At 33.6% G+C, this 26,172-nt stretch overlaps 2 protein-coding genes across 2 annotated transcripts in view; one reads left to right on the top strand and one right to left on the bottom strand.

Annotated features, from left to right (window-relative positions):
* Positions 1–2,987, top strand: part of ANAPC1 (Anaphase-promoting complex subunit 1) — a 53,231-nt gene extending 50,244 nt beyond the window's left edge. Inside the window, exon 32 of the mRNA XM_051208471.1 lies at positions 253–2,987. Within this exon, the coding sequence (XP_051074802.1) occupies positions 253–362 (110 nt within the window). The 3' untranslated portion in view covers positions 363–2,987. The remainder of the gene's footprint in view (positions 1–252) is intronic.
* Positions 2,988–4,040: 1,053 nt separating this feature from the next.
* The window catches only part of MS3_00010190 (uncharacterized protein), a gene marked incomplete at both ends in the record, with an annotated part of 45,359 nt that continues 23,227 nt past the window's right edge, over positions 4,041–26,172 (bottom strand). The window contains 9 exons of the mRNA XM_051218556.1: positions 4,041–4,280; positions 4,894–4,987; positions 8,958–9,076; positions 11,274–11,475; positions 13,129–13,280; positions 14,670–14,798; positions 15,373–15,674; positions 17,595–17,676; positions 22,796–23,093. Of these exons, the coding sequence (XP_051074801.1) occupies positions 4,041–4,280; positions 4,894–4,987; positions 8,958–9,076; positions 11,274–11,475; positions 13,129–13,280; positions 14,670–14,798; positions 15,373–15,674; positions 17,595–17,676; positions 22,796–23,093 (1,618 nt within the window). The remainder of the gene's footprint in view (positions 4,281–4,893; positions 4,988–8,957; positions 9,077–11,273; positions 11,476–13,128; positions 13,281–14,669; positions 14,799–15,372; positions 15,675–17,594; positions 17,677–22,795; positions 23,094–26,172) is intronic.

Genomic DNA, 26,172 nt, shown 5'->3' with positions numbered 1-26,172 from the left:
ATTTGTATTTGAACTTACATCACGGTTTGATTTTGGGGTGTTCTTCGAAGTGGATGGTCTTTCTAAATGACATCAATAGCACGTATATCAAAGAGAAGTGATCTTTTAATGTTTATGATGTCTGTAAAAACAATGAAAGGTTTGTGGCTAAACTATCCAGCTCGGAGAACACATTTCCACAATTTTATTACTCTGAATACTAATTAACTAAATTACGGCTTCACATGTGATTCTACTTTTATTTTCTTTAAGATGATGTGCTACCGCTGGTCAACTTCCTTTCAGTTGTAAAACAACATAGTCCTACAACACCAGTTCCGAACATACTTTGGTTCCACAGATTTCTTTATACACATAGTTAAGGAATCCAGTTTCTTTGTTTATGAAATAATGATTTACTTTTGCGACTAAATGATCAAATGGATGTTTCATGTAATTGTTATATATGATATTTATTATTGTTATTTGTGCTGTACATCTAATGACCTATAATTCGTTGTTTGTAAATATATATGTTACAAGAGTATATTTTTCACCAGATTCAAGAGGATCTGTGCCGTTATTGATTTTGAGTTCTTATCGTTATCCAGTAAATCCATATTCAGTATTAGGTTTCTGTTCGTCTTTCCTAGATATATCACTAACCTTTACAAGTTTATTTGTTTACATTTATTTTTAATAGAAAGATACAATATGACAGCCAATGATATAATAACTATGTACAAATCACACCTTGTATGGTATATTTCTAGCAACTGCGAATTAGGTTCCAAAGAAGCTTAAATCTTAAGCATAATCTGAATAGCTGGGATTAGTCACAACTTTCTCGAAAGATAATATTTAGTTGAGGTATAAATCAGAGTGTTTCCAATTCTAGAAGAGTGCTTGGCGAGACTATAATTTATGGGCGAACTAATCAAATATAAGATAACGAGTCTTGAATTTTGGCGTAAAATTCATTCATACATTATAGCTGATGTCAGTTCGTGATGAAAACCCTAAATCTAATTTCTAACCCGAACAATCAACTGTGAATCATAATTCTAATTCCTCACATTGTTTTATAACGTCATTTGGTCCCACATAGTAGATGGACGTTCGCAAGGTCACTTTAGCGTCGTTCATAAATTACAGCCTCACTGTGATTCAATTCACAATCGAAATGCACGATTGCAGTCAATGCAAGCTACACAGACAAACGGGGGAATAAATCGACATGGCTACTGCCAAGACTAATTATCAACTAAAACGACATGAATGCAGTTCAGGAAGAAACATGGAAAGTTAGTAATAGCGTAAAGAAAATCAAAATCAAAAAGGAACACTAACAGAATGTACAACTGACGGAATCAATGGGAATGAATTACATATGTATACAAGGAGGGGATTTTACACGCAAAACCTTCAAAATGGATTTCACAGAAAGATGTACCTCGTGAATGCTCTTCACTCAAACACGACTAATCTACTCAGAGCTTACGGCGAACTGTCATCTGATTTTACAACCCTAAGTGGTGTCCGTCTAGGCTGTCGATTATTTCGATTTCCGTTTAATTTCATCATACACCTACTGCTTAAAATACAGTTCTCGTTGAAGCAGAAAAGCCACATGGTTATCACAGGATGATTTTGACCTCTTATATATTGGGACAATCAGTGATTGTGACCATTCAGATAGGATAACATCCAACTCCCAGATCTTAGCTAAAATCTTAATCAACCTAGTCGCTAAAATTGGACCACCATACTTAAAAACCTCGAACCAATCCATCTGGACCAGCTGCTCATCCTCCTTCTAGATTAGCTATAGCATTTCGAACTTCAGTTAGAGTCGGGAGACTTCAATGTTCCATTCACGCTGTCTGGGAATGGTGGGTAGTTTTAGAGTAGCTGAAGGTCAGCTGAACTGTTCTCTATAGTGTTCCACCCATCGTTCTAAACGTCTGGATTGAGAGTATATACCAGTGTTGTCTTTTTCCGAGATAGTCTCACTTAAACGTGGCTTATTAATTCCAGTTTCTTTTATAAGTCTGAAGAGCTGTCTTGTATTACCTACAGCGGCCGCCTTTTCCATCTCTTTTGCTTTCATTGCGCACCACTGCTCACGGTCGTTTCTTAGACTTTTGGTTAACCTAGATCTGATTTGTTTACGCTCTTCATAGTGTTCAGAGCCTGATGGGATTAGTTAACGATAACCCATCAGTGCTACAGATTTAGTAGGAATCCATTGGTTTTTCGTAACCCCTCAATTCAAATCACTGCTGTTTCCACAGCTGCTTGTATATCATTCCAAGCAACGTCTGGGTCAGACTCGTTTTCAGAACTATCTAATTGTGACCTCAGTTGTTCCTGGAATCTACACTCGACTTTCACATTAATCGATTCAATTCTAGTGTGTCTTTTTTGCATCCAGTGAGGTGCAAGCAGATACGCACCCGTATTAGGGTATGGTCGAAGTCCAAGCAGGTACGCCAGAATGAGCGACAATCTTCTACTGACCCTCTTCAACGATGACTGATGGCAATATGGTCTATTTGAGTCTATCGGTGGTTTGGTGTAGGCGGTCGCCATGTTAGACGATGTCTCTCCTTATGCTCAAAATTTGCGTTTGCTAAAAATAAACGATTGTCTGAGCACAGTCGCAGCAGACGATCACCATTATCTGTTCGCTGAGCCGGAATACTAAAATACCCACTTATATGCCTTTCTGCTCGGTTTAAACTACCTATCTGGTCATTAAAGTCACCTGCTACGAGTACTGTGTCTGAACGTTCAGTTTTCTGAAGAACTTCAGAGAGCTTTCTGTAAAACTCATCCTTCACTTCATCCGAGCTGCAGTCAGTGGGAGCATAAGGCAGAAACGACAAAAAGGCAACGACGTGTGTCCCTATTCTTCCGAGTTCTCACGGAGGATATAGGATACATTCATTCGATTGGTAGAACCACTGTTCATTTCGCCATTAGTGAAAGTAGTCTTTATATTTCGGATCTTTTTACTTTAAGTTATTCTCATAATTACATACTATTCTAAATTACAAATTCGAATAGTTCACTTGATATTCAGTACGATTATTTTTGTTCAGTTGTTGAAACTTGTAGTAGCATATCCTTCATTTCAGTTTTAAGTTTGAAGCTAATAAATCGTAGCGCTATAATTAAACCTACTAAAATTTCCGTCTCGAGTATTACTGGTCAGAAAATTCCTTTTATTTATTATTGCAATTTGCTGGGTGTAGATGATAAATATTCGGTTATAATCAGTGAATAACTCATTGATGATTATGTCTCACCAATCTTGGGTCTGTATGATTTGGAAAAGCTTTCCTTAATGATGAAAGACGGTTGTAATGTAGTGCTTGATATGTGTTATCTATAGAGTCGAAGCGCGAAGTTTAGCGCACAAATTCAAGGGTCTCCTATTCATACGCTAAGTTATGATTGGTATATACTGGATTGGGTGCCAATTACTTATTCCAAATATAATACATTTATTTGTACTCAACCAGTACTGTCTGCCTTAAATTAAACTATTCCGAAAATTCTTAGCAAGTCAGTTCGAATAATTTTGATTACCATCGTATCCCTATGGCGCAGAAGTTCCCGCCCATATATGTAGATTTATCCTTGTGTTCTATTTCTGTTCTCCTTTAAGTTCACTTTCCTTCAGAATGTGCTTCCGTTTATTTTATTATCGGCAAGGGCACGACTTTTTGGGATCAATTTTGCACGTGTAGTTCACGAATAAGTATAAACAGTTTCACCGAGTGACTGGTCACCATAATGAGTGCAAGAATCTACAATATTGGCAATAGTACATGCACTAGCCAAATAAACCTGACTAAATGTATTTTACTTTAATGCATATTTTACACTTCGCCCGAGTATACAAATTCATTATTTTATCTGAGAAGTCACATAAAATCTGTTTACAAAATCATATTCTCTGTATAAAAAAAATTACTGTTTTAAAGAGTAAATCAATACAAAATATTGAACAGTGTCTTGGGTGTTCTGATTACTGTACGAAATGCTCGTATTATTTATTCCACACGTTGATGTCTCATTAGGCATTCAACAATGCATCTGAATCGTCCTGCTTTACTGAATGCTCTTGCGGCTGCCCCGAGTGATGCTGCTGGATTTAGGGATAATTTAACAGCTGCCAATTGGGCCGCAGCAAGTGCTGATTCTTGATCTGTCGAAACAATTGTTGGTTGATTACGGTTACCCTTCCAAGCACTCCATATACGGATTTGACCATCAGCGCTTGCGGATACGTACTGTAGTGGTGTAAGAATTGTTGAAAAACAACAGATTTTATCGACCATGGGAAACTCACGAAGCGTAGTTCACGCTTCGCTAACTGCATCTTATTCAACCTTCTGAATTAAACAACAGTTTTCGGACATTAGGCATTAACAAGTTAGCTGAATACGATTTCTCTAGGTTTTGGAAAGCTGTATTTTAAATCAATTATTTGAAATGTAGCCATGGTAATTGATCGACTAGTTAGCTAGTCTATCTTTATTCGGCAAATTCGGAAGCATACAATGGAGGTCAGCATACCAACTTAGCTATTATCGCGTAAAGTCCAAACGGTGCACTGTCATTTGAATCGGGCACGACACCTTTGTAATTATCTGCTTTCATTCTCAAAAATTGTTTAATTATGGGGAAACCACATTACTATAACAAATCTTACGTACAGTCGCTAAGATATGATGACAGGTATCTGTTCTAGACGTGATTTATTTGCCTCCAACTGCAGTTAAGGTTTTTGAAATTAGAAATCAGATTTGTTAGGAGCAAATTATCATCAGTGTTGTGTTCGTTATAATGCAAATCCACTTGATATTCCAACAGTGTAACTTGCACTTGGAAACATAAACTTACCTCATCTTCTTCCGGTAATATAATTATAGACCTGATTATATCACGATGACCTTTGTAATTTCGATAAACATGTCCAGTTAGCAGATCATAAATTCTGCAATACAAAAAAACATGATAATGTGCTTAAAAATTTATTGATTTGTTTAAGGTGATAAGGAGTGTTGTATAATTCCTTTTCATCTTTCTTAATTTTGAATATTTATAATATTATACTAGTAAATTATAGATCAGGAATTATAAAAAAAGTCAGTATTTAAACACTGTATAGAAGTTCGGGACACTAGACTTTACTCAAAATGAGAACATGCTACTTATCTCGTTTTTTAACAATCTTTCAGGTTTATCAATTTACTTACGCCTGTTACTCCCAATGGAGCATAGACCACCGACCAGCATTCTCCAACCCACTCTGTCCTGGGCATTCCTTTCTAGTTCTATCCAATTGTTTTTCATTTTTCTCATGTCTGTCTCCATTTCTCTACGCAATGTGTTCTTTCGTCTTCCTCTTTTCCTTTGGCCTTGAGGATTCCATGTCAAGGCTTGCCTTGTTACGCAGTTCGGTGTTTTCTTCAATGTGTGTTTTATCCACTTCCAGCACTTCTTCCTGATTTCTTCCTCCGCTGAGATCTGGTTTGTTCTCTCCCACAGAAGGTTGTTGCTGATTGTTACTGGCCAACGGATCCCAAGTATTTTTGCGTAAACAGCTGTTAATAAACACTTGTATCTTCTGGATGATGGCTTTCGTAGTTCTCCAAGTTCCCGCGTCATACAGTAGAACTATCTCGACGTTTGTATTGAAAATTCTGATTTTTTTGTTGGTTGACAGTTGTTTCGAGTTCCAGATGTTCTTCCGTCGTAAATCTACTGATCTCGCTTTGCCGATCCGCGCCTCCACATCTGCATCAGACACACCGTGTTCATCAATGTTGCTGCCCAGATATGTAAACGTTTTTACATCCTCCAAATCTTCTCCGGTAGGTGTGATTCGATTGGTGCGTGTTGTGTTGTATCGGAGAATCTTGCTTTCCCTTTGTGTATGTTGAGACCTATTGCTGCTGAGACTGCTGCTACACTGGTGGTCTTCTCCTGCATTTGTTGTTGCGTGTGTGATAGAAGAACCAGATCATCTGCGAAGTCTAGATCGTCCAGCTGCATCCTAGCTGTCCATTGTATCCCGTACTTCCCCCCAGATGTTGACTTCTTCATGATCCAGTTGATCACCAGGAGAAAGAGAAAGGTTGAGAGTAAGCAACCTTGCCTGACATCAGTCTTTACCTCGAACGAGTCTGTCAGCTGTCCTCCATGCACGATTTTGCAGTTTGATCCATCATAGGAATTCCGTATGATATTGACTTTCTTCTCAGGTACGCCATAGTGTCGAAGAAGCCTCTATACTGTTGTCCTGTCCACGCTGTCAAATGCTTTCTTGTAGTCAATGAAGTTGATGTAGAGTGATGAATTCTATCCAATTGATTTTTCTACAATGATCCGTATTGTTGCAATCTGGTCTGTACAAGACCGATCCTTACGGAATCCAGCCTGTTGGTTTCGAAGTTGGGCGTCTACGCAGTCCTTCATTCCGTTTAACAACACCTTGTTGAAGACTTTTCTTGGTATTGAGAGAAGAGTAATGCCCCTGTAGTTATCACTGTTGCTGAGATCGCCTTTCTTTGGTATCTTGATCAAGTGTCCTTCTTTCCAGTTTGTTGATACTTGTTCTTCATCCCAAATCTTGCTGAAGAGAGTGTGGAGCATCCTTGCAGTTACTGCTACATCTACTTTCAGTGCCTCTGCTGGAATGTTGTCTGGTCCCACTGCTTTGTCGCTCTTGATTTGTCTGATGGCTATGCTGATCTCTTCAATTGTTGGTGGGCCAACATGGATTGGGAGGTCCGTGGGTGCTACTTTGATGTTAGGTGGGTTCAGTGGAGCTGGTCGATTCAAGAGTTCTTTGAAGTGTTCTACCCATCTGTTTCGCTGTTCTTGGATGTTGGTGATTACTTTTCCCTCCTTGCTTTTCCTTGGTCGTTCTGGTTTATGATAATTTCCAGCGAGTTTCTTTGTTGTATCATACAATTGTCTGATGTGTCCTTCTGTTTCAGCCTTTTCAACCGTCATTGCTAGATCTTCCACACATTTACGTTTGTAGATTCTGATGCTCCTCTTCACTTGCTTGTTTAATTCTGTGTATTCAGCTTGTGCCTTGGCTTTCTCTGCTTTTGCTCAGCTGGTATTGATTGCTGCCTTCTTGAATCTTATCCAGTGCATCAACGATGGTCCATTCCTTATGGTGGTGCTTCTTGTGGCCCAGAACCTCGTGACATGTTGATTGCCTCTTATTCCTATCAAGTTGCTCTCCATCGTAGTTCCTTCTTCATTGAGTAGATCATGAAAGGCCTCGAACTTATTGCTGAGGACTTCCTTTGACCTACCTGTGACCAGTTTATTGAAGGCACATAGGTGTGCGAATTCCTAACCATTTTCGTTCCTTTCTCCTAGTACATGTCGTCCCATGATGTCTTCATATCCAGTGTCGTCCATTCCAACCTTGGCATTTAGGTCTCCTATCAGAATGGTCAAGTCCTTTGTTGGGTACTTCTCGACGATTGACTGCATCCTGTCATAGAATTTATCTTTAACGTCCTCATTGTAGTCGTTGGTAGGCGCATAGCATTGGATGACTTTCATTGAAATGCCCTCTTTCTTTGTTTTGAATGAGGCTTCGATGATCCTTAGTCCATGAGATTCCCATCCTGTGCTTGTTTGGAGAGCATCAATGAAATTCCTTATGTATGTGGGGCATTTTCTTCTTCATGGCCAGAGTATAACAGAAGCTCCCCTGAAGCTAGTAGTTGTTGTCCAACTTGCGTCCAATGTGTTTCACTGATCCCAAGCACCTCTAGGTTGTATCTCCTCATTTCTGCAGCAATTTGGAAGACTCTCCCGGTCTCCCACAATGCACGAGCATTCCATGCACCTAAATAAATGGTTGCTCTGGTTGTCAGAAGAAGCATCAGCCTCGTGGCTTGCGTAGGAACTCGGCTTTCACCATGAGGCGTTATAACTCTTCTAAACGAAGACCTTCTGACTCCCAGGGCAGAGTTCAAGTGGTTTGAATTATTTTTTCTGGTTGTCGTTTTTTAGTGAGTTAGTTTTCTACGGGATGGAGTCGCTAACCTCATGCCCAACCCTCCTCCTTTATCCGGGCTTGGGACCGGCAGTAGACCCAGAGGGGCCTCAGGCGAAGTAAGGGTTATCAATTGCTGTTAATATTTAACAATCAGGTGTCTAGTTCGACCTTAACTATCGTAGATTACCATCGGCAAGCGAAAAATGACTGATTTTTAGAAATATCGCCTAGTGTAAGATTCATGATGGTGTGGGTGCCTGTTCAGTTCAGTATCGCAGTAAAGAACTAAAAAATATTTTTTTACTTTGCAATGGATATACAATAAACAATGAAACGTCATGGAATTAAAATAGCTTTTATTTAATGTAAAATTCATGCAAATGCGAAACAACGTAAGAATGTTCTTTTTTTAAGTCTGAAGAATTATGATCTGAACATTTGATCATTGGTCCTTAGACTCCAGAGGCTTTTAAGGTAGTATCAGACTTTAAAATATGTATTTACTGACTTGGCGTAGAAGCTACTGATTTTCTAGCAAAATCATTTTTTGGCTTTAAAAACGATTGAGTTGTGGAAAACACCCTTGATTAATATTCTGGGTAACTGAATTCCGATCTAGCATTTAAAAATTGTAAAGATATTGTTTAGAATTTGCGATGCAATATCTACATTCATATATTGGCTGCTTGGATCTTCTAATTGATTGACCGATCTTTTTTTCAGCATACGTGGATTCTGTTCGGATTGCTTCAAAATGTACTTTTTATTATTGGACGTATTTCACTCAAAGTAACTTTCACTTTTATGGACCTAAGTTATTGTTTATGTGAAAGTTTAACATTTGAAAGTGCAAATGAGAGAAAATTTCATTTACTGTTCGTTCACTTATTGTCTGTGTCAAAGCAATATTTTCAAAAGTCAATAATATGCTTACTTAATTTCTTTATCAACTCCTGCAAGTAAAATATTGCGTTTAAAATCTAAACGAAGACACGTTATTGGACCATTTGCATTCAGAGTTAATCGGCATATTTCTCCTTCATTCACCGTTTTCTAAATGAAAAAATATGACCATTTTCCTTTATCAAAATATAATTTAACTTTAATGTACAAATTCAGTAAAATCACAAACTTTGAGAATTAGCCATTAATTGTTTCTAGTTTATTCGAACACTGACTCGAAATTCTTGAAGTGATAATAATACGAGTTTACTTGTATGATAAACTATAAATCCAACTGGCTGAAGTTAAGAAGGAAACTGATACACTTAGTCACTGAATAAATTATCAACGAAGAAGAATGCTTCCTACAAAATAATTGTTTACCAACTCTTTTTTTCTTATCATCAAAATGTTTCATGCTAGGAGGATCATAATGTACCGGAGTTTTGTTAATAATTGTAAATTTGTTTAATGTAACAATAAGTGCCACAACATTTTTCCTGATTCATATTTCTACACAACTTTTGACATTTTCTAATTGGTTTTTATCACCGCTAATTTTCTGTCCCACTAGGTCACGTAGTGTCACTATGTGACTTCTTTTCTGAATAAAAATCTATCCTGAAAGTACCATCTTTCATATATTATTGACGTTGTGTATCGGCAGCCATATATTAGTTTCCGTTCTTATTAAAAGAAGTCTCAACTGTTTGTAGTTGAACATTTTAACTTGGGCACCAGTAAACCGAAGTCCCAGCCGTAGGTCCCGCTATTTGTACAGTATTACTCTGAGCATCAACAGTAAGTATCGAGAATATTTCGGAATAAAATAGTATAACTGCGATAATTGAAGAGTCGTTGCAGAATTATCTTACATCCTAAACTGGTAAATATCTGTAAATAACAATCGTTCAGGTTAAAATGTATTTGTCTTTGACGTAACATAATTTAAAAATTTCTTGTCTCGGGATTACATAGTTGTTTATACTTATATTACTGTGAATAAGAAATTACGTTTAAATGGTTCTTAATTTATCGATATCATCATTGTACAAAGTTCAATCTATGCAAAATTAACAAGATGATTTTCGTACTTTTAGAGAAAAAGAAATTAAAAGTTTAGTGTAATCGAACATAATTCTTTTGCAAGTACAATTTAATTGAACCTCATTATATAAATCACAATTGAAATACCTATAATTTCTTTCTTACATTTTAGTTTACCATAAGTTAGTTAACTAATATTGATTTAATTGCTGTAAACCAGAATGTAATTACTTTTATGTATAGTTTAATATAATCCTTCTTATTTAGATATAATTCATCAGTGCAAAGGTATTAACATAATATAACAATAATATTGCAATCCTTACCAATAAGTCTCTCTACTGTTTGCGTTAAAATCAGATGTATTTAAAGCCATGAAAACTAGAATTATCTACACAAAACCTGATTCGTTACTGTTGCCTTAACTAAGATCTACATAACTGGTAGAAAACTACTTGACACTAAATTGTTTCTTTCATTGAACTGCTCTATTTTTCAGTAAACTTCATTGTTATCTTAGTGAAGAAAAATATAATCAACTTTTTCCGTCTGTTTGTTACACTACTTTTTAAAAAAAGCACTTTTCTCAGTCATTTCATATCTATAATATGGCCTAATAGATATATATTGGTTGTGAAACATACTTGGTTTTGTATTCAGATTAGCTGAAATCTGTGACTAAAATTTAATTATCTGTTTTTGTCGTTAAAGTATTACACATTGAAATTCGACTCTAACAGTTAACAAACACACTGTTTGAAATTTCAGAAAGTGTATAAGTTTTTACAAGTTAGTTACGTCAAAAGAATAATTTCTTGTGCAACATTCCTGTAGATAAATTTATAAACACTTGATAATATATTGATTAATGAATGACCAGTATCTTATTTTTCTGGTCCTTTTTGTCGATTGCATTCTATCGACCAAGCTGCATTGCTACCAGTAATCTGAGTGACTTGACATGGGCTGCATTATTCTTTAATGTATGGTGGTCAGGAGGAATACGTGGATTTAGGCTTTCTGCCAGTTGACGATAAGACATACCTGCAACCCCAGAGGAGCTGAGGCTTACTGTGGAGTTCGAATCCGACTCATACAGCTTCCTAGTCTTGTAAATTAGCACAAATTTCTCCCGGGGTGGAGATTATAGTGTCGACTAGCACGAAACCTTGGTACTGGGTTTCCTACTAGCTATCTTCAGTCATCTAGCATATTAGTTAAAAAGATAACATGAATATTTTGTCACATATATGCTGCTCACCCATATACGAATAGTACAGTCATCGGAGCCAGTTATCCATTCACCTTGATTACCATTTTCTACATTTGATGGATTAAATACAATACAATTTACTGGTCCATTATGTCCAATTAATTTTGTTTGCAAGTGCATTTCATTCCCATTTAAAGAAAATTTGCGAACATAGATGAGGCAATCAGAGCATGCATATGCAAAAATATCTCTAGATTGATATTTATTTTGATCAAAAAAGAAATTGGTAAACAAGTTGTGCATCAGTTACTTACGAAATGGATTTTTAAATCATATTATTATCTAACTCAGTTTTATGTAATGTGTCGATATCTGTTTAGCATGAATAGTAGTGCAGCTTGAGATTAAAACATTAACCAACTAACGCTCAGTCTAAAGGAACAAATCAACTACGAAATCTTTGATAACCATAACTGAAATTTAATTTTTACTATGATACAAAGAAATCACTTACGTCTTTTGACAAGATTCTTGAACTTAATAATAAGTCTTTTAAAAACCATATCAAGTTAGATTATGTTTAGTTTAACTATTTTTCGCAAACAGAATATACTTAAAAGTTAAAAATAGATTGAAGATTTATATCTTGTCTTAGTCTATAACTTCTAAATAGTACCCATCCAGAATAGAACAAGGTTTAGTAATTAGAAAATTTCATAATTTCGTTATCAATCACTAAATCTAAATACAGTCCTCTACACTGTTCGACTTAAGCAGCTTTGTAATAAAGCTTTACTACCAAAATGTTAATTTAAGGTTGATCTGTCTGGTAACATCTTACTAATGATTTCAGTTGATTACTGAATGGTGAGCTAACTATTTCAAAGTTAGTTTACACCACAGGAGGAAACGGTTTTGTAAAATCTAACAGTTTGATGTAGTTTGTTCTGTTAATAAAAGATGACAAAACAGTTCTAATTGATTTCTATAAACTGAAACGTGATAATAATAGTAATTTTGAAAGACGTTTCTGGAAGGAGATTGCTCCTGAATTAGATACATTATTTGAAAAAAGCAGATTAAAATTGGACAATAAGAGCTCGATTCATGGTATTTTGTTTGCACTGTAATAAAAATAATTGGGGATTCAGCCAATATACTATTGTAATTTACTGAGCATTGTTCTGAATAATATTTAATATTTGATGTAATATTGGAAAAAAACATAATCATTTTATTACTAACTGATTGGCAACATTTATCCTTAATGTGTTACATTTAAATAAATGGTCGTACGAAAAGTCGATAAGAGAAATATTATTTTATTAAAATGTTCACATCATTTTTTATTTTGTATATCACCACAAATTAAAGTAAGTTTCGTTAAAGTCCAAAACTGACGTCAAAGTTATGTGGTGCTGAAGCCAGTTTCGTTTACAGTCAGTGAACTAAGTGCCATATATATGAATCAAAAAGTGAGATGATTCATGTTACTGTCGCTAACTATCATTTCCCTTTGTCTTTCTGGAGTTATAAACTATTACTTAAAACCTTTTGCAAAATAGCAGAGCTACATGGTTTCGTAAGGACTTCATACATTTCAGGTTTATTTTCATTACAAACAGGTGTCAGCTGAAAAACTACTTGGAAACGTAAAGCAATGGACAGTGGTTCCATTCCAATTTGTATTACATGAGCCTTCCTGGCTCATCATTTTAAATAAGTTCAAGCTTAGGAACTTCATTAGTGAGGGTCACTTTTGGATATTGTACTTATTGAGTCGAAATCCAGTTTAAGATACTGGTTATATTGATAGTAAACTTGTAGCATCAGTGTAATTTATTTAAATTCACTGTGATGTTAGATTTATGAAATCTAAAATCATAATAGTAAATCAACTCACAATTCAGAATTATATGCCATGTCTAATATTGCGCCTTTGGAGGCTTTCTGGCTAGGGTTTTGGTCCAAGGATTGCGTTTCGAGGAATTTATCAATTAATTTGCCAGATTTTAAATTCCATATACATATGCAACGATCCCATCCAGAAGTAAGCTGAATCAATACAATTTTTTAAAGCTGTTAAACTAATCAGTCTAATCAAATAGTAAAATTCATTAAGTAATGGGAAAAACAGTCATACATTCAATTATTTGCTTAGTAGTTTTCATAATATGATAATTTTGATTAGATGCAGTTAAATCAAGACAAGTAAGTATTAAGGTAAAAAAAACAATGGGTAGTGGCTCACTATTCGTGAGTTATTGGTTTGATTACCCATTGTGAATTAATTAATTTTTGATAAGTAAATAGTAATGAAATTTGTTGATAGAAAATGAGCTTTTTTTCAAAACAACAATTTAGAGATTGCTATTGAAACTGAACGCAGTATTCCGTAGAAATCAGTGTCAAAAGTGAAACTATTAAAAATTAGAAATAGCAGACGGAAATTAGTTGCATTTCGTTCTCGATACTACATAACGAAAATGTCTCGCATTTAAGTTATGTAACATTAAATCGTGCATAAAAAGCCCCACATAAAATTCCGAACAGTGTTTTGTTTCAAATGGTGTGTTTTAATAATAATACGTTTCAATCCGAGTTTTCTCTTATTCAGAACATCAACTGGGCATGTTTGAACCATGTCATTGATATTCACTCAATGCCTACAGCTCAGTTTACTGGTAAAAAAATAATTGGAAGTGTTCTCTAGAAACAGAAAATTTCGCTAAATATTCCTTGAAAGAAATTAAGATAAGCTACTGAGAAATATCAGAAATCAAAGTAAAATATTGCACTTAAATATCTGATGAGAAGAAGCTTAGCATTCTGAATGTGCACTTATACCCTGATGGCAATTAATTTGGACAGTAACCATTTTCGTTAACTAATCTTCAAGTAACTATTTTTCAAAGGTGTTAAAATAAATAGGTTACTTGTGCACTAAATTATTACCCCTCTGTATCTGCCAAAAAGTATAGGGAAATAATTTATTTAATTATATGTGTCTGTTAGTTGATAAAATATGCATTATGTTATATGGATTAATTCAGTATGTTACATAAATGTTTCCAAAGCTTAGCATAGTGTTTTGAATGTATTAGGATGGTAAGCTTTTTATGAATTCTCTTTGAGTGATTTAAGCAGTCGACTCTCCAGAATGGTCTTACGTATCTGAAAATTTGCAAGTATTTCAGTTGTGGAGGGAGCATAATATCATGTATTCAACTAAAATTTATTGCTTGACTCTCATTAACTGAACTTTTGTGCAGTTATTCAATTAATAAAATAATATATATTTACTCTTAATATACCCACGATTTATTGATTAACAACTAGGATTCGTTTCAGATTATAAGAGTATGACGTAAATAACATTGTACATTCCACATTTTGAAACTGGACCGTCTGTAAAATTTTAATTGAAACACAAAAACAAATTACCAGAATCCATTGGTGAATAGGATGCATTTTGTAATCTATATATAAAAGGCACGTTACTGAATCTTTATGTTCAACCAATACATAACGACATTTCATTCCGAATAAATGTCGACTAACAGATTCTAAAGTCTGGAAATAAATAATCAGATAATATATATCTTAACAAGTTAATCATAGAAACTGTTAAATAAATAAGATGAATGGCTAATGTTTTTTTATAAGTTAAGCGTATGATAAAGGCAGAATAAATTGGAGTATTTCATGAGTATCATATTCCATGAGGTAGTTGTTAATGTAAGTAAATTCCGAACGTAATTGCAATGCGAAAACGAGGAGTGACTGAAAAATGTATAACGGTTGCAATGTTTTGACAGAACATTTTGATGGGTTGTAATTCGAATATTTTGTAGAGTTAGTAGATTTGTTCATTTAACACATAAATCACAAAATTATCTAGGCAAACAAAAATGTAGTGTTAAATATTCTTTCTTATGTGAATCACAAAAATTTATTAATGCTGAAGATTAGAGTCATTTTGCATTTATTTCAACATATTATTACTTTCTAGACAACACTTCAAATGGGACAGTTTCAAATAAAACAGAATCTACCTCATACTTAGTGAATTTCACTGTTATATATCAAAATAGCCAAAAATGAATTCTGAATTTACCAAGCATAACGTTTCTTATTATAATATTACCTGTTTATCTTCAGCCATTGTTATCAAAGGATTTGACTGCATATTCATTTCCGGGCTCAAATCTTCACTTGTGCAATTAGTCGCGTCTGTATTTTCCACTTCTTGGTCAGTTCCTCTTAATTTATTGAATACCTTCAACAGTTTTGGTGAATTTAAAATTATTTCCCTGAAATCTTTTGTAACATTACTTTGTGACTTCATCTCATTGGGTGTTTTAAAATTACTTCTTGATTCATTTTCATCGTTACATAATGCATCAGTTAAGAATTTTTTAGTTGCTTGCAAATCGTAACCAAGGACATCTAGGATTTAAATGAACAGATAAGTATTCAGTAAGTCACTCTTTAACCTTTTAATTTGATCTGTTGGATCGGCATACCTGATCTTTTATCAAAAACTGTGATAATATTTCGGCTGGGTTTTGAATAGATTCATCAGTGAGAACTGACCATGTAGACTCATAATATGTCAGATTATTCGAAAGATCTGTAGTATGATATTTTGTCAATGTGTGACACAGTGACTATGGTACTTTGAACAGTTCACAAGTACAGCTTGAATTTATATGAGTATACTGTTTAATATATCTTCGACTTTTAGACCTCCAAGATATTGTCCAGAGTGAATGGTTTCAAAGTACTTCTTATGTTAACTGTTACATTTCATATATAATTCTTTTTTAGACTTTTTCGAATCGAACTGAATTAGTTAACCCTATATGGTGTTTGGTATTATATCTAAACTTTTCTAACGTTAGATTAGTAACCCAAAATTTGCTATTTCAGGTTTCCGAAAATTTCGTAAATAGCTGGAATTTTTAAAACAAAGTTGTTGGTGTTAAAAACACCAAGATTTACACCAAACATTAACCAGATTTTAATTTTTAATAACAAAAACAGAAATAAGCAGATCTAAATCAGTTTGTCAGATCACTGAAATATCCACATATTATGTGAAGAACGAATTGACTGATATTTATTTCAATACTAGAGATTGAAATATGCAATGGCATACATAATAATCAAACAATGAATATATGCTTCTTCAATTTTTAATGTTATGAAATGGGAAATCAAAGAAAAAACATCCTGGCCGTTCGTTACTTGATTATTTAGCAGCAACCTTAAACTAAACCATGTACCTCTTAAAATTGAAACCAGGTAACGCTAATATCTAGTTTATGAATGAGTGAAATGGAAATCTGCGCCTGACAACTATGGTACTACATTATTTTTATCATAACAACCGCTTTCCTAGCAGATATATGTGTTGAAAGATGAAAACTATCTGTAGCATAGGTGAATGGGTTTGGTTACGATTTACTCTTTAGGTTGAAGGGTTGAGTTGAGATTTTATTGTAGTTCATGATGTGATCGCTAGTATCTAGTTCATAAAATACACTTACAAAATAATTTTCCATTTATTAATCCAGTCCATCCTAATGACCTTGACAGTTCTACTTGATGTAGCAGGTGATGATGTTAGCAGAAAGATGATAAAATCTGCGCAGTTAAATTATTCGTTTCAGTGAACTTAATGCCTTTTAAATAAAGATTTTTATCCATTATGATTATCATTCACAATCACTTTATTTGGTGACCTCTATTGAATATCCTGCGACATCCTAATTAATTGAAAAACGCGTATAATATATATCTATCACATTTGATTTCCACGGTATTAAATTTCAGTATGTTGTGGAAAATCACTTTGAATGTTATCAATGCCGTTCAAAAATATTTTTCCCACAATTTTTTTTATGAATTAGAGCTTTCATGATTTTATGAACGAGTTTCCGACTAGCAAAATAAGAGAATAGGACGTTTGTCGATAAGCTATGTTCAACGGTATACCGTGGATGAGTGATTGCTGCTTACAAAATCGTATTATTGACGTAAGGGCACGGATGATTTGAAATCAAAGATGGGGTTTCTAACCGAAAAAATAGATTTATGTAGAAAAACATTACCTTCTTATCATACAAAATATATCGTTAAAAGAACCACGGTGAAATTTTATGGGCAGTTAGAGGAGATCAGTATGTAGGTTACTCGCTCATCAACCAGTTGAGTCTAGTTGTCAGATCTAATTTTTGTTTCAGTTCCGTTATTTAAGTGACAATAATTTTCCAACAGCCAGTTGCTCTCTTTTGAAAGTAGTAAATAACCATTTTAAAATATGTTAATAATAATTTGTTTAACCGACAATAAATAAAAACTTACAAACCACTCCATCTTCACAGGCTGCAACTACAAAATCCAGTTCGTCTATATAAATCATCCTAAGGAAATTTTTTGCCCGTTTCTAGAAATGAAATAAAACTTATTATCAGCAGGTTGGACTATATGAATTAACTGAGGTTCAAAATCTGGACGTTTATAGCTATCCGAATAATTTTGTTTCAGTTGGTTCTGATAGACAAAATTATTTCAAGGCAGAAGTTACCGAATTATTTGGTTTATTCGCTCAAGAGAGTGAAGCATCTTGGATTCTCAAAATTTTGAAGACTTGATGGGTCTGTGGAAGTAACCAGAAGTTCTACTTTACATCTCATAGAGTATCAGTTGAAGTTTAGAAGATCAGATTTAATGATAAAAACGTTTCTGTTTTTCCTTAACTAAGGAAATAAATTCATGATTGGAATATTCATCTGTTATTAATTGCTTGGTTACAGCATATTAGTATGTAAAAATATTCTGTGTTAGATATTTTATTTATAGGAAATAACCTGTGTCTAAAACACCACCTCATAAAATTGTACTTTTCAAAATGTTTAACCATGGTCATTAAATATTCCTATCATAAAAAGAATCTTTTACCAACGTCCAGCATAATTTGGGTAGATTTGTAAACCAAAGTTACTAGAAAAAAAGCTGTGTAAAGAAGTTCCTGTTTGAGTTCTTAGATATTTCTGTTGAAAACTGTACACTTATCATATGGTCCTAATTCTTGTGCATATCTTATTATTGACGATGTAAGCTTTAGTATAATAAGGGAAATGAAAGCACTTTTATATTATTATTATTATTATTATTAGTAGTAGTAAAGGATTGAGTTAATATTCAGAATTTAATTTGAATCATTATTGATAAATATGCACCTTGTACTTATTGCTTGAGAATATGACTTTTATGCTATGATGCTTTATGTTAAACTAGTTAGCATTCACTATCAAATAGCATCTAATTTTCCTGAACTGTAAAAGTACAAACCGGAATAATTTTCATATTATCGGTTGATGAAATACTATATTGAAGAGATTATTAATGAATCGTACGAACGTAAAGTAGATTGTTTTAAAGATGCTACAAGTTAATCAATTTTTATTGAAACTTCTTGTCAATTTCATTGTGATATACTACTAAGACTGTATATTTAATTTACCTTTATTGATTGTTGTACACATAACAACAAGAGAAAGGCAAATGAAACTATACAACTATTTAAAATTATTGGTTATGCAATTAAAAAGTTATATATATAGTCTGGATTCCAATCAACTCTAACTTAAATTGTCCAAGTTGTTTCTGTGAAATATAAAAAATAACTAAGCTGAAGAAGCATGCTGAATTTTTATTAACACGACACTTCCGTAATTCGCTGTATTGAGTTATCTGGTTTGTTTAAAGTAGTTTGTGTAACATCATTTAACTGTTATGCTTCCTTATTTCATTGTAAAATAAAGGTTGTTTGACAGATGAAATTTAAAATGTCTGCAGAAATCCTGAATTCAAAATAGGATTGATTCAAACACTTCTGTTCAACTATACTGTACAAACAGTTTTTTGATAACATCTGCAACTTCATATAATTCATGGTTCATCAGAATTAAGATATTAGTTTAGTAGTTTTGTGGGCATTGCTTAAGTTTTTTAGTTTAGATTAGGAACTGACTTTGCCCAAACAAACATCAAGAAGCATTGAACAGCTTCTTGTTCTACTGTGGAGACGATCAGCATTGTGCTTCCGTAACTCAGAGTGTACCTTATCCAAGTAGTTCGAACCTAGCAGCTGATGTCTAGATTTCAAACCGTTGGATGTTATTGACGTGATCTCAAAGTTGAGCGCTAGCAAATCTCATAACAAGACAGAACATGCCACCAAATACCCAATGTCCAGATAAAGTTAGTTCGTACTGTTAACTGTTAACTTGAATATTTTTATTGTACGAACATAGCAAACATACTATCCAAGATATTTTTCTTCTTGATCTAGTCATTTACACCGGCTAGTTAAGCGAGTATTCTGTATGGGTTTTAGTTATTCCAGATATGTAAAGTCTTCTAGACAATTATTATGCATCAATTCTAAACCATCATTAATGTAAGTTTTATGCTATGCTGATAGATAACAGCCATTGTACACTTGTAGAATAATTCTACAATGAGCGTACACAGTTTACATGTAGATTCCCATAGGGTTTATATTTTAATAATCCTTAAAGATTTAAAAATAACATTCCTCATTGAAAGATATTCATGTCTTAATTGCTTAATAAATACACGAACTCTCTTTTTTCCACCCACAGTATTTTAGTCGAAAATAACTTAACGTTGGTCTTTTAAAATGATGCCAGATATGTCTACACATTTAAGTATCTGTAACCCCACAGTGGGTATCTGTCAACAAAAGACTCAGTTTATTGATACGTCTAAATACTATAACATACACTTGCAGTGAAAACTCTAAGAAAACCTAATCAATTATCGGATTTGTTTTTGCACATCTACAAGCACATAATTAGCAAGCTCATTATTTTTCCCATATAGGTTTAGCTTATTTCAACACAATTCTACTAACCTTTAGCAGTAAAAGAAAATAAATGTGAGTAATTTCGCATTTGTTGTGTAATAATTCTGTAAGTAAACAACTTTCATTCAGACAGTATAAGGTAATTGGTTAAAGAAATACTTCCTTCCAATAACACACCCATATTGGATTTACATTTAAATATAAAATTAACAACAATCGAACTATGGTTAATCAACTGAAAATAAATATCAAACTTCAGTGTTATCCATAACTAATATTGATTTGATAATATAGTAGTTAATTGGTTTATGACAAAAACTGGATGAGTAGGTAAAAGGATAAAGATAGAAAAGTATAAACTAGGAATTAAGCAAATGACTGGGATTAACAAACATTCGTGGATTTTTATGGCTTCCGCTATATGTAAAGGGTTGAATATGGAGGCACAGAGAAGGATAAATGGGACTTGTTGAGTAATTATATTATGCTACGTTGTATCAACTGGTTGATAAGTACTAACTAACTCATTGTTCTTTATTTAATTATGAAGTACAGTTTTGAGGCATACAATGCGAAACTTGTCTCATTAAGAACCTAATGTGCTTGGTTTCATATGGTCATTTGAACAGACGAAAGATATAAGGCCGCCAAAACTTAAAAGGCCGTCTTTTCTTCATGAACTAACTATTGGTTCTTTGAAAACTGGATAACATAACCTTTGTTTTTAGTTATCAAGAAAGTATCGTGATAAATTAATTACTTATACGATATTATCTCTATGGGAATACATTGCACTTCGTGTCAATTTAATGACCTCAGATTTATTAATTTATCAGAGAATCAAGAACAGATTACCCGCATCTGGTGAATTATTAGTTAAATATACAAACTGTTGATTGGGTATGCAAGTAAGTAATAACTAATTAGTTGAAACTGACTATACTTGGAATTTTACACTTTTAAACGAACTAAGAAATTTGTATAGTAAATTTATCATCAATCAAACTGAGTGTCTAACATATAAATTACTTGGGCCGAAAAGAAGGGACTAGAAAATAATGTGACAGTGTTTCATTTGTTGCTCTAAGTTGGAAGTCCAAAATTCTACTCCATAATTCTCGACGTGAGTAGATTGAAAGAATAAGTTGAATTTCTTTTTCTCTTATCTTGCTCAACAAATACTAAATCAAATCCATTAAATATATAATATCTTTTAAATCTATAATTATCTGGAGATTAATAAACTCTTTGTTTTTTAATTGCCTCCGTCTCTAAATTTTTTTCTATTTTTTCTAACTCAATAACTGTATAATTCACTATCAACTAATTATTTAGTAGTTCAAACAAAGATCTATAATTGATGTGAATTTTAGGTGAATACGATTTGGAGTTTAAATGTTGTTTACAAATATACTTCAGTGTCGAAACGCCTCCAATAGTCTAAAATATTAAGATAACTGGATTCTTTCAATGGTTAACATCATGAGTCAGTTGAAGCTAGACCACCATGGAAAACCTGGAAGCACTGGATGGCCGTTTCGCTCTATTGTGGGACTCCTCAGCAGTGCGCATCCACGACTTCGCACGCTGCGAGATTCGAACCCAGGACCTACTGGTTTCGCGCGCGAACACTTAACCACTAGACCACTGAGCCGGCATCCAACGGTACGCGGAAACAATAGGTCCTGGGTTCGAATCTCGCAAGGCGCGAGGTCGTGGATGCGCACTGCTGAGGAGTATCACAATAGGGAGAAACGGTCATCCAGTGCTTTCGGGTTTTCCTTGGTGGTCTAGCTTTAACTGACTCATGATCTTAGCCATTGAAATTACTATAATATCCACAAGACTCATCTGATATAACTAGATCCAACCATTTTGTTTTTATACTGTTGTAACAGAATTTTTATTTTTGCATGAATAAATGAATTGATTGTGAATCGGGAAATCTGATCCTTTTAACACAGTATTACTAATTGAGATTACAAAAATTATAAAGACTTAAATCTCGTTTAAGATTGAAAATCAACAAATTGGTTTTACTGTTTTCATAAAATTGAACAAAGTGCTTATTTTAAACACAATTTTTCATCTCACATTTAAATCTGTAATGTATGGATTTGAGTAATATTGACATATTAGAAAAAAAACTATGAAGTGTTCACTTTTTATTGTAAGATAAATAAGTTTCCTTTTAGTACAGTGATATTTAACAGTTGACAGAAATGAACTCATTGTATTTGTATGAATCAAATGTAATTGGTAACATTTTCACCAAACAATTTTCCACTTATTTTTACAATTCATTCTGACTTATAAATTGCATACAATGTGAAATAAAACTGTAGATGTATTTTATTCATTATTATTGATCTACTCACACTAGGGAAGCTCCACTTCATTTGTTTAGTGAATAACTGTTAATTGGATAAATTGTTATTCTGATGTCTTACCGACCTATTCCATTTATGAAATATATAACTGGCTAATAATATCTTTTTATACGGATGTGAAACAACAGTTTTTTTTCAAAGCCTCGGTATATCTCTGTTGAATATTATTATTATTATTACTACTACTATTACTATTATTAAATATTATCATCCAAATATGTGAAGAAAATGCAATTTCAAGAAATAAATTTTTGAAGCGAAATAATGGCAAATTTTTCTACCTTGTTAAGTACTATTTCTTTCGTATTATAAGCAGTTGAGTTTTGACAGCTGATCATGGCCACTGTATTTTGTCTAGATTTTATTCCAATTGGTAATTTACTTTGAAGATATGTATAAGGAGTCATTGACCGTTTAGCTGAATACATATTATTATTATTGGGTAATAATAACGTTTTGGGTAATGATGCTTTTAATTTTTCTATTTCTTTTGTCTGTACAGCTTGTGTACGTAATTTCTCTTGTAACCATTCAGATAATTTTTTATCAATTGACTCGTGTATCATTTCTTCTTGTCGACTAAAATAAAAAATTGAAGCTATAATGAAAATAACAAACTCGATAATATTCATATTTCAAGACAACTTACTGATGTGAATCAATCGTGACTAAAATATACTGTTTCAGTGATACAAATTATGAGAATGGTAAATATATCCGTTCTTTAGATGTGACAGAATTTTTCATCACAATCAGAAAAGCCCAACTTGCAAGTTGCGCCGAATGTGGCCAAAATTTATATTATAATTTGACTTCAAATCTAGACACAAAACTGACCAGTAGAAACATTTTCTGCCAGTTTAGGTTATGTAGATGAGTCTCTGTCTTTTTTTTATTAGTCTAATGAATTTTGAAAGATGGTGTTTGGAGTTTTAAGTGGTATGATTCACAATCAATCATAATAAGAGAGATCCACGTACGGTATTAATTTTACATACAAAGTTCGTCACTACAATTTTCTTTTTGCTCACCTCAATTCTTATTTTGGTAGTGTATTTTTGGTTGCATTTTAGACAACTTGAAACTTTTTCCAATAGAATGATTTCATGTTTTGTTTGAGAGATTATAAACCATTTTATTGGAATCATTTTTTTGTAGTTTCAAAAAGCACGGAAAAACATAATTGACATCAACCAACTTAAGAACTTTCCTGTGAATATTATTGAAAATTTATTAAAATTAAATAGTTTTGTTGAATAGTAATAAACTGAATGAAGTATCATGCTTTTGGAAAGTAGTTCTGTTTTACTGTCATCGCACAACAGAAGAACTACAGAGGGTTCTTAAATCACACAAAGTAAAGTTTTTTTATCAAACAAGTAACGCGTTAAATTACTTTAATCTAAATTGAAGAAAAAATCTCTATCACCTCTGTACAGAATTGCCCCCACATACTAGGATGTGTGGTCTATGATGGATTATATATTACGAAGTCCTTTCGTGAAATGATTCGCCCAAAGAACACCTAAGCCACACGAAAATACCTTCAAATTATCCTGTCGAACTAGAGCATCAGTAAGAACTATTTTCAATGACCATCAGATTGATATTATTAATTAAGAAAATAATTCGAAAGGCTTTTCCCATTATTAATAAAGGCAAGTAATTGAAGCTTTTCATACATTGTTAAACTATACCCCATCTGACAGAGAAGACAGCCTTACGAGCCATCCAATATGAACCATTTGTTCAAAAAACCACAGATCATACCATTGACAAACGTACAAATTGTTTCTAACTCTACTCTCCCACATTAGAAATATATGTAAAAATACGGTGTACTGTCGGCCTTGTGCTAACCAAATAGGATCAAGATAACCCATTTCCGATTTTCTTCACAAAATTGATAGCCCAGTGCAGGACATTATTTATTTATTTATTTATTTTAACACATAGATATTGGTACAAGGAGGCACCAAATACATATGCGCCACACAAATATCATTCGATATGTGTGAGGGCTGTGATACTGACCGGGTGCCCAAACCGAAGCAGGTGGTTTTCTTAGGGGGCCACTCCCCGAGCCTTCGACCTGAAAGTCTGATCCACAAGGCAGTGGAGCATCGTAACGAGATGCAGTCCCTTGGTAGCCAGTGACCAACGGTTGGTTCATACGCCATTTGTTCCCGCAGGATACTTGAGCCCATGTGCACCATTGGTTTGGGATCCGGTTAAAGCGCCGGACATTCGCTTTTCGTCCTCTCATTTTTGTAAACAACACCCCCGCCACGAGAAGGCAGTGAGTAGGACTTCCCTGGCAGAGGCTATATACGCGTGGACATGTGAGAGCATTTCGAGAGGGAGAGCGGATTCTCTCCACTCTCGGCCGTACCAGGCCATTTGGGGGCCAGTACAGGACAGCTTATATGTTATTATCAACTAAATGAAAGTTGGCAATATTTGGCTCTTAAAGTGCATTTTATTGACAAGACATCTACCACGCAATCAAATAGTGTATATGACATGGTGCTTAGTCTAAATCACAAGAAATACCTACTCCAGAGGCGTATTGTACGTCAAAATACTTGATTTAATTTAACGTCTAATCAAAGGTGTCTTTGTAGCTAGATAGTATTCCTGCACACTAATTACTGACTCTAAATACATATCCTAAGTAAATGAAAAGGTTGCAAAGCATGGTTTTATTATAGCTTATATCAATTTGGGATGAAAACAACTCTTATTTGTAATTTCAACACAGGACTCTTACTTGACTTGTATTCTTAAGCTTAAACCTTCAAGCATTATAGCTGATACCAATTGGTGACGAAAACCCTATAGGGTTAAAACGTTAACACACAACGCTAGCCCGACATACGTCACGTAAACTTAACCTTTTTTACCTTTACCATAATGAATAATTTGACACAGAAGTTAATTATTCATATCAAATTCATTATTCCACAGCAGCTTTCATACATTTTGTTAGAATTGTTTTGTAACTAAGACGTGTTTCTTGATCGGCTGATAATTCGCTCAAAGTCGTCAGTATATTATAGCTTTAATGAAATATCACATATTCCATATCTACTAACAGACAAATATATCTATAACAAGTCACACACAGAATTGCCTTAGACGAAATAACATGACATTAACATGATCAGACCAATTTTAGCATGTTAGTACTGAAACCATTCTACTTTGCTCTCTTCATACTATCTAAATCTGTGTTGATTTAATTCGTAGTGGTTTACAATAAGTCAGAAAATGTCTCAAACTTAATTTTCTATTTGAGATTATGCAAATCAGTCATTTCTATTATCCAATGCTCAATTTATTCGACATTATCGAATCAAACTTTGGTATTGACACTTATATTAAAGAATATAAACAAATCATCAAAAAAAATTCTGTTTAAAAGTAGATTTCAGAACACTTAACATAATTTACAAATACTAGTAGATTCTATACTGTCAGGATGTTTAAAACTCAGATTAAAACTTTATACCTTATACAATATATGATATTACATCACTGATATACGACCTATGTATAAACACAAATACCATTTAAAAATGGATACACTTTAGTTTCCTATTTGGTAAACATATAACTTTCGATAATGCAATGAGAAGACGTAGTTTATCAGAATTAT

The sequence above is a fragment of the Schistosoma haematobium genome, chromosome 1 (assembly GCF_000699445.3).
Source record: "Schistosoma haematobium chromosome 1, whole genome shotgun sequence".
NCBI classification, from domain to species: Eukaryota; Metazoa; Platyhelminthes; class Trematoda; order Strigeidida; family Schistosomatidae; genus Schistosoma; species Schistosoma haematobium.
This window is presented reverse-complemented; position numbering and strand designations above follow the sequence as displayed.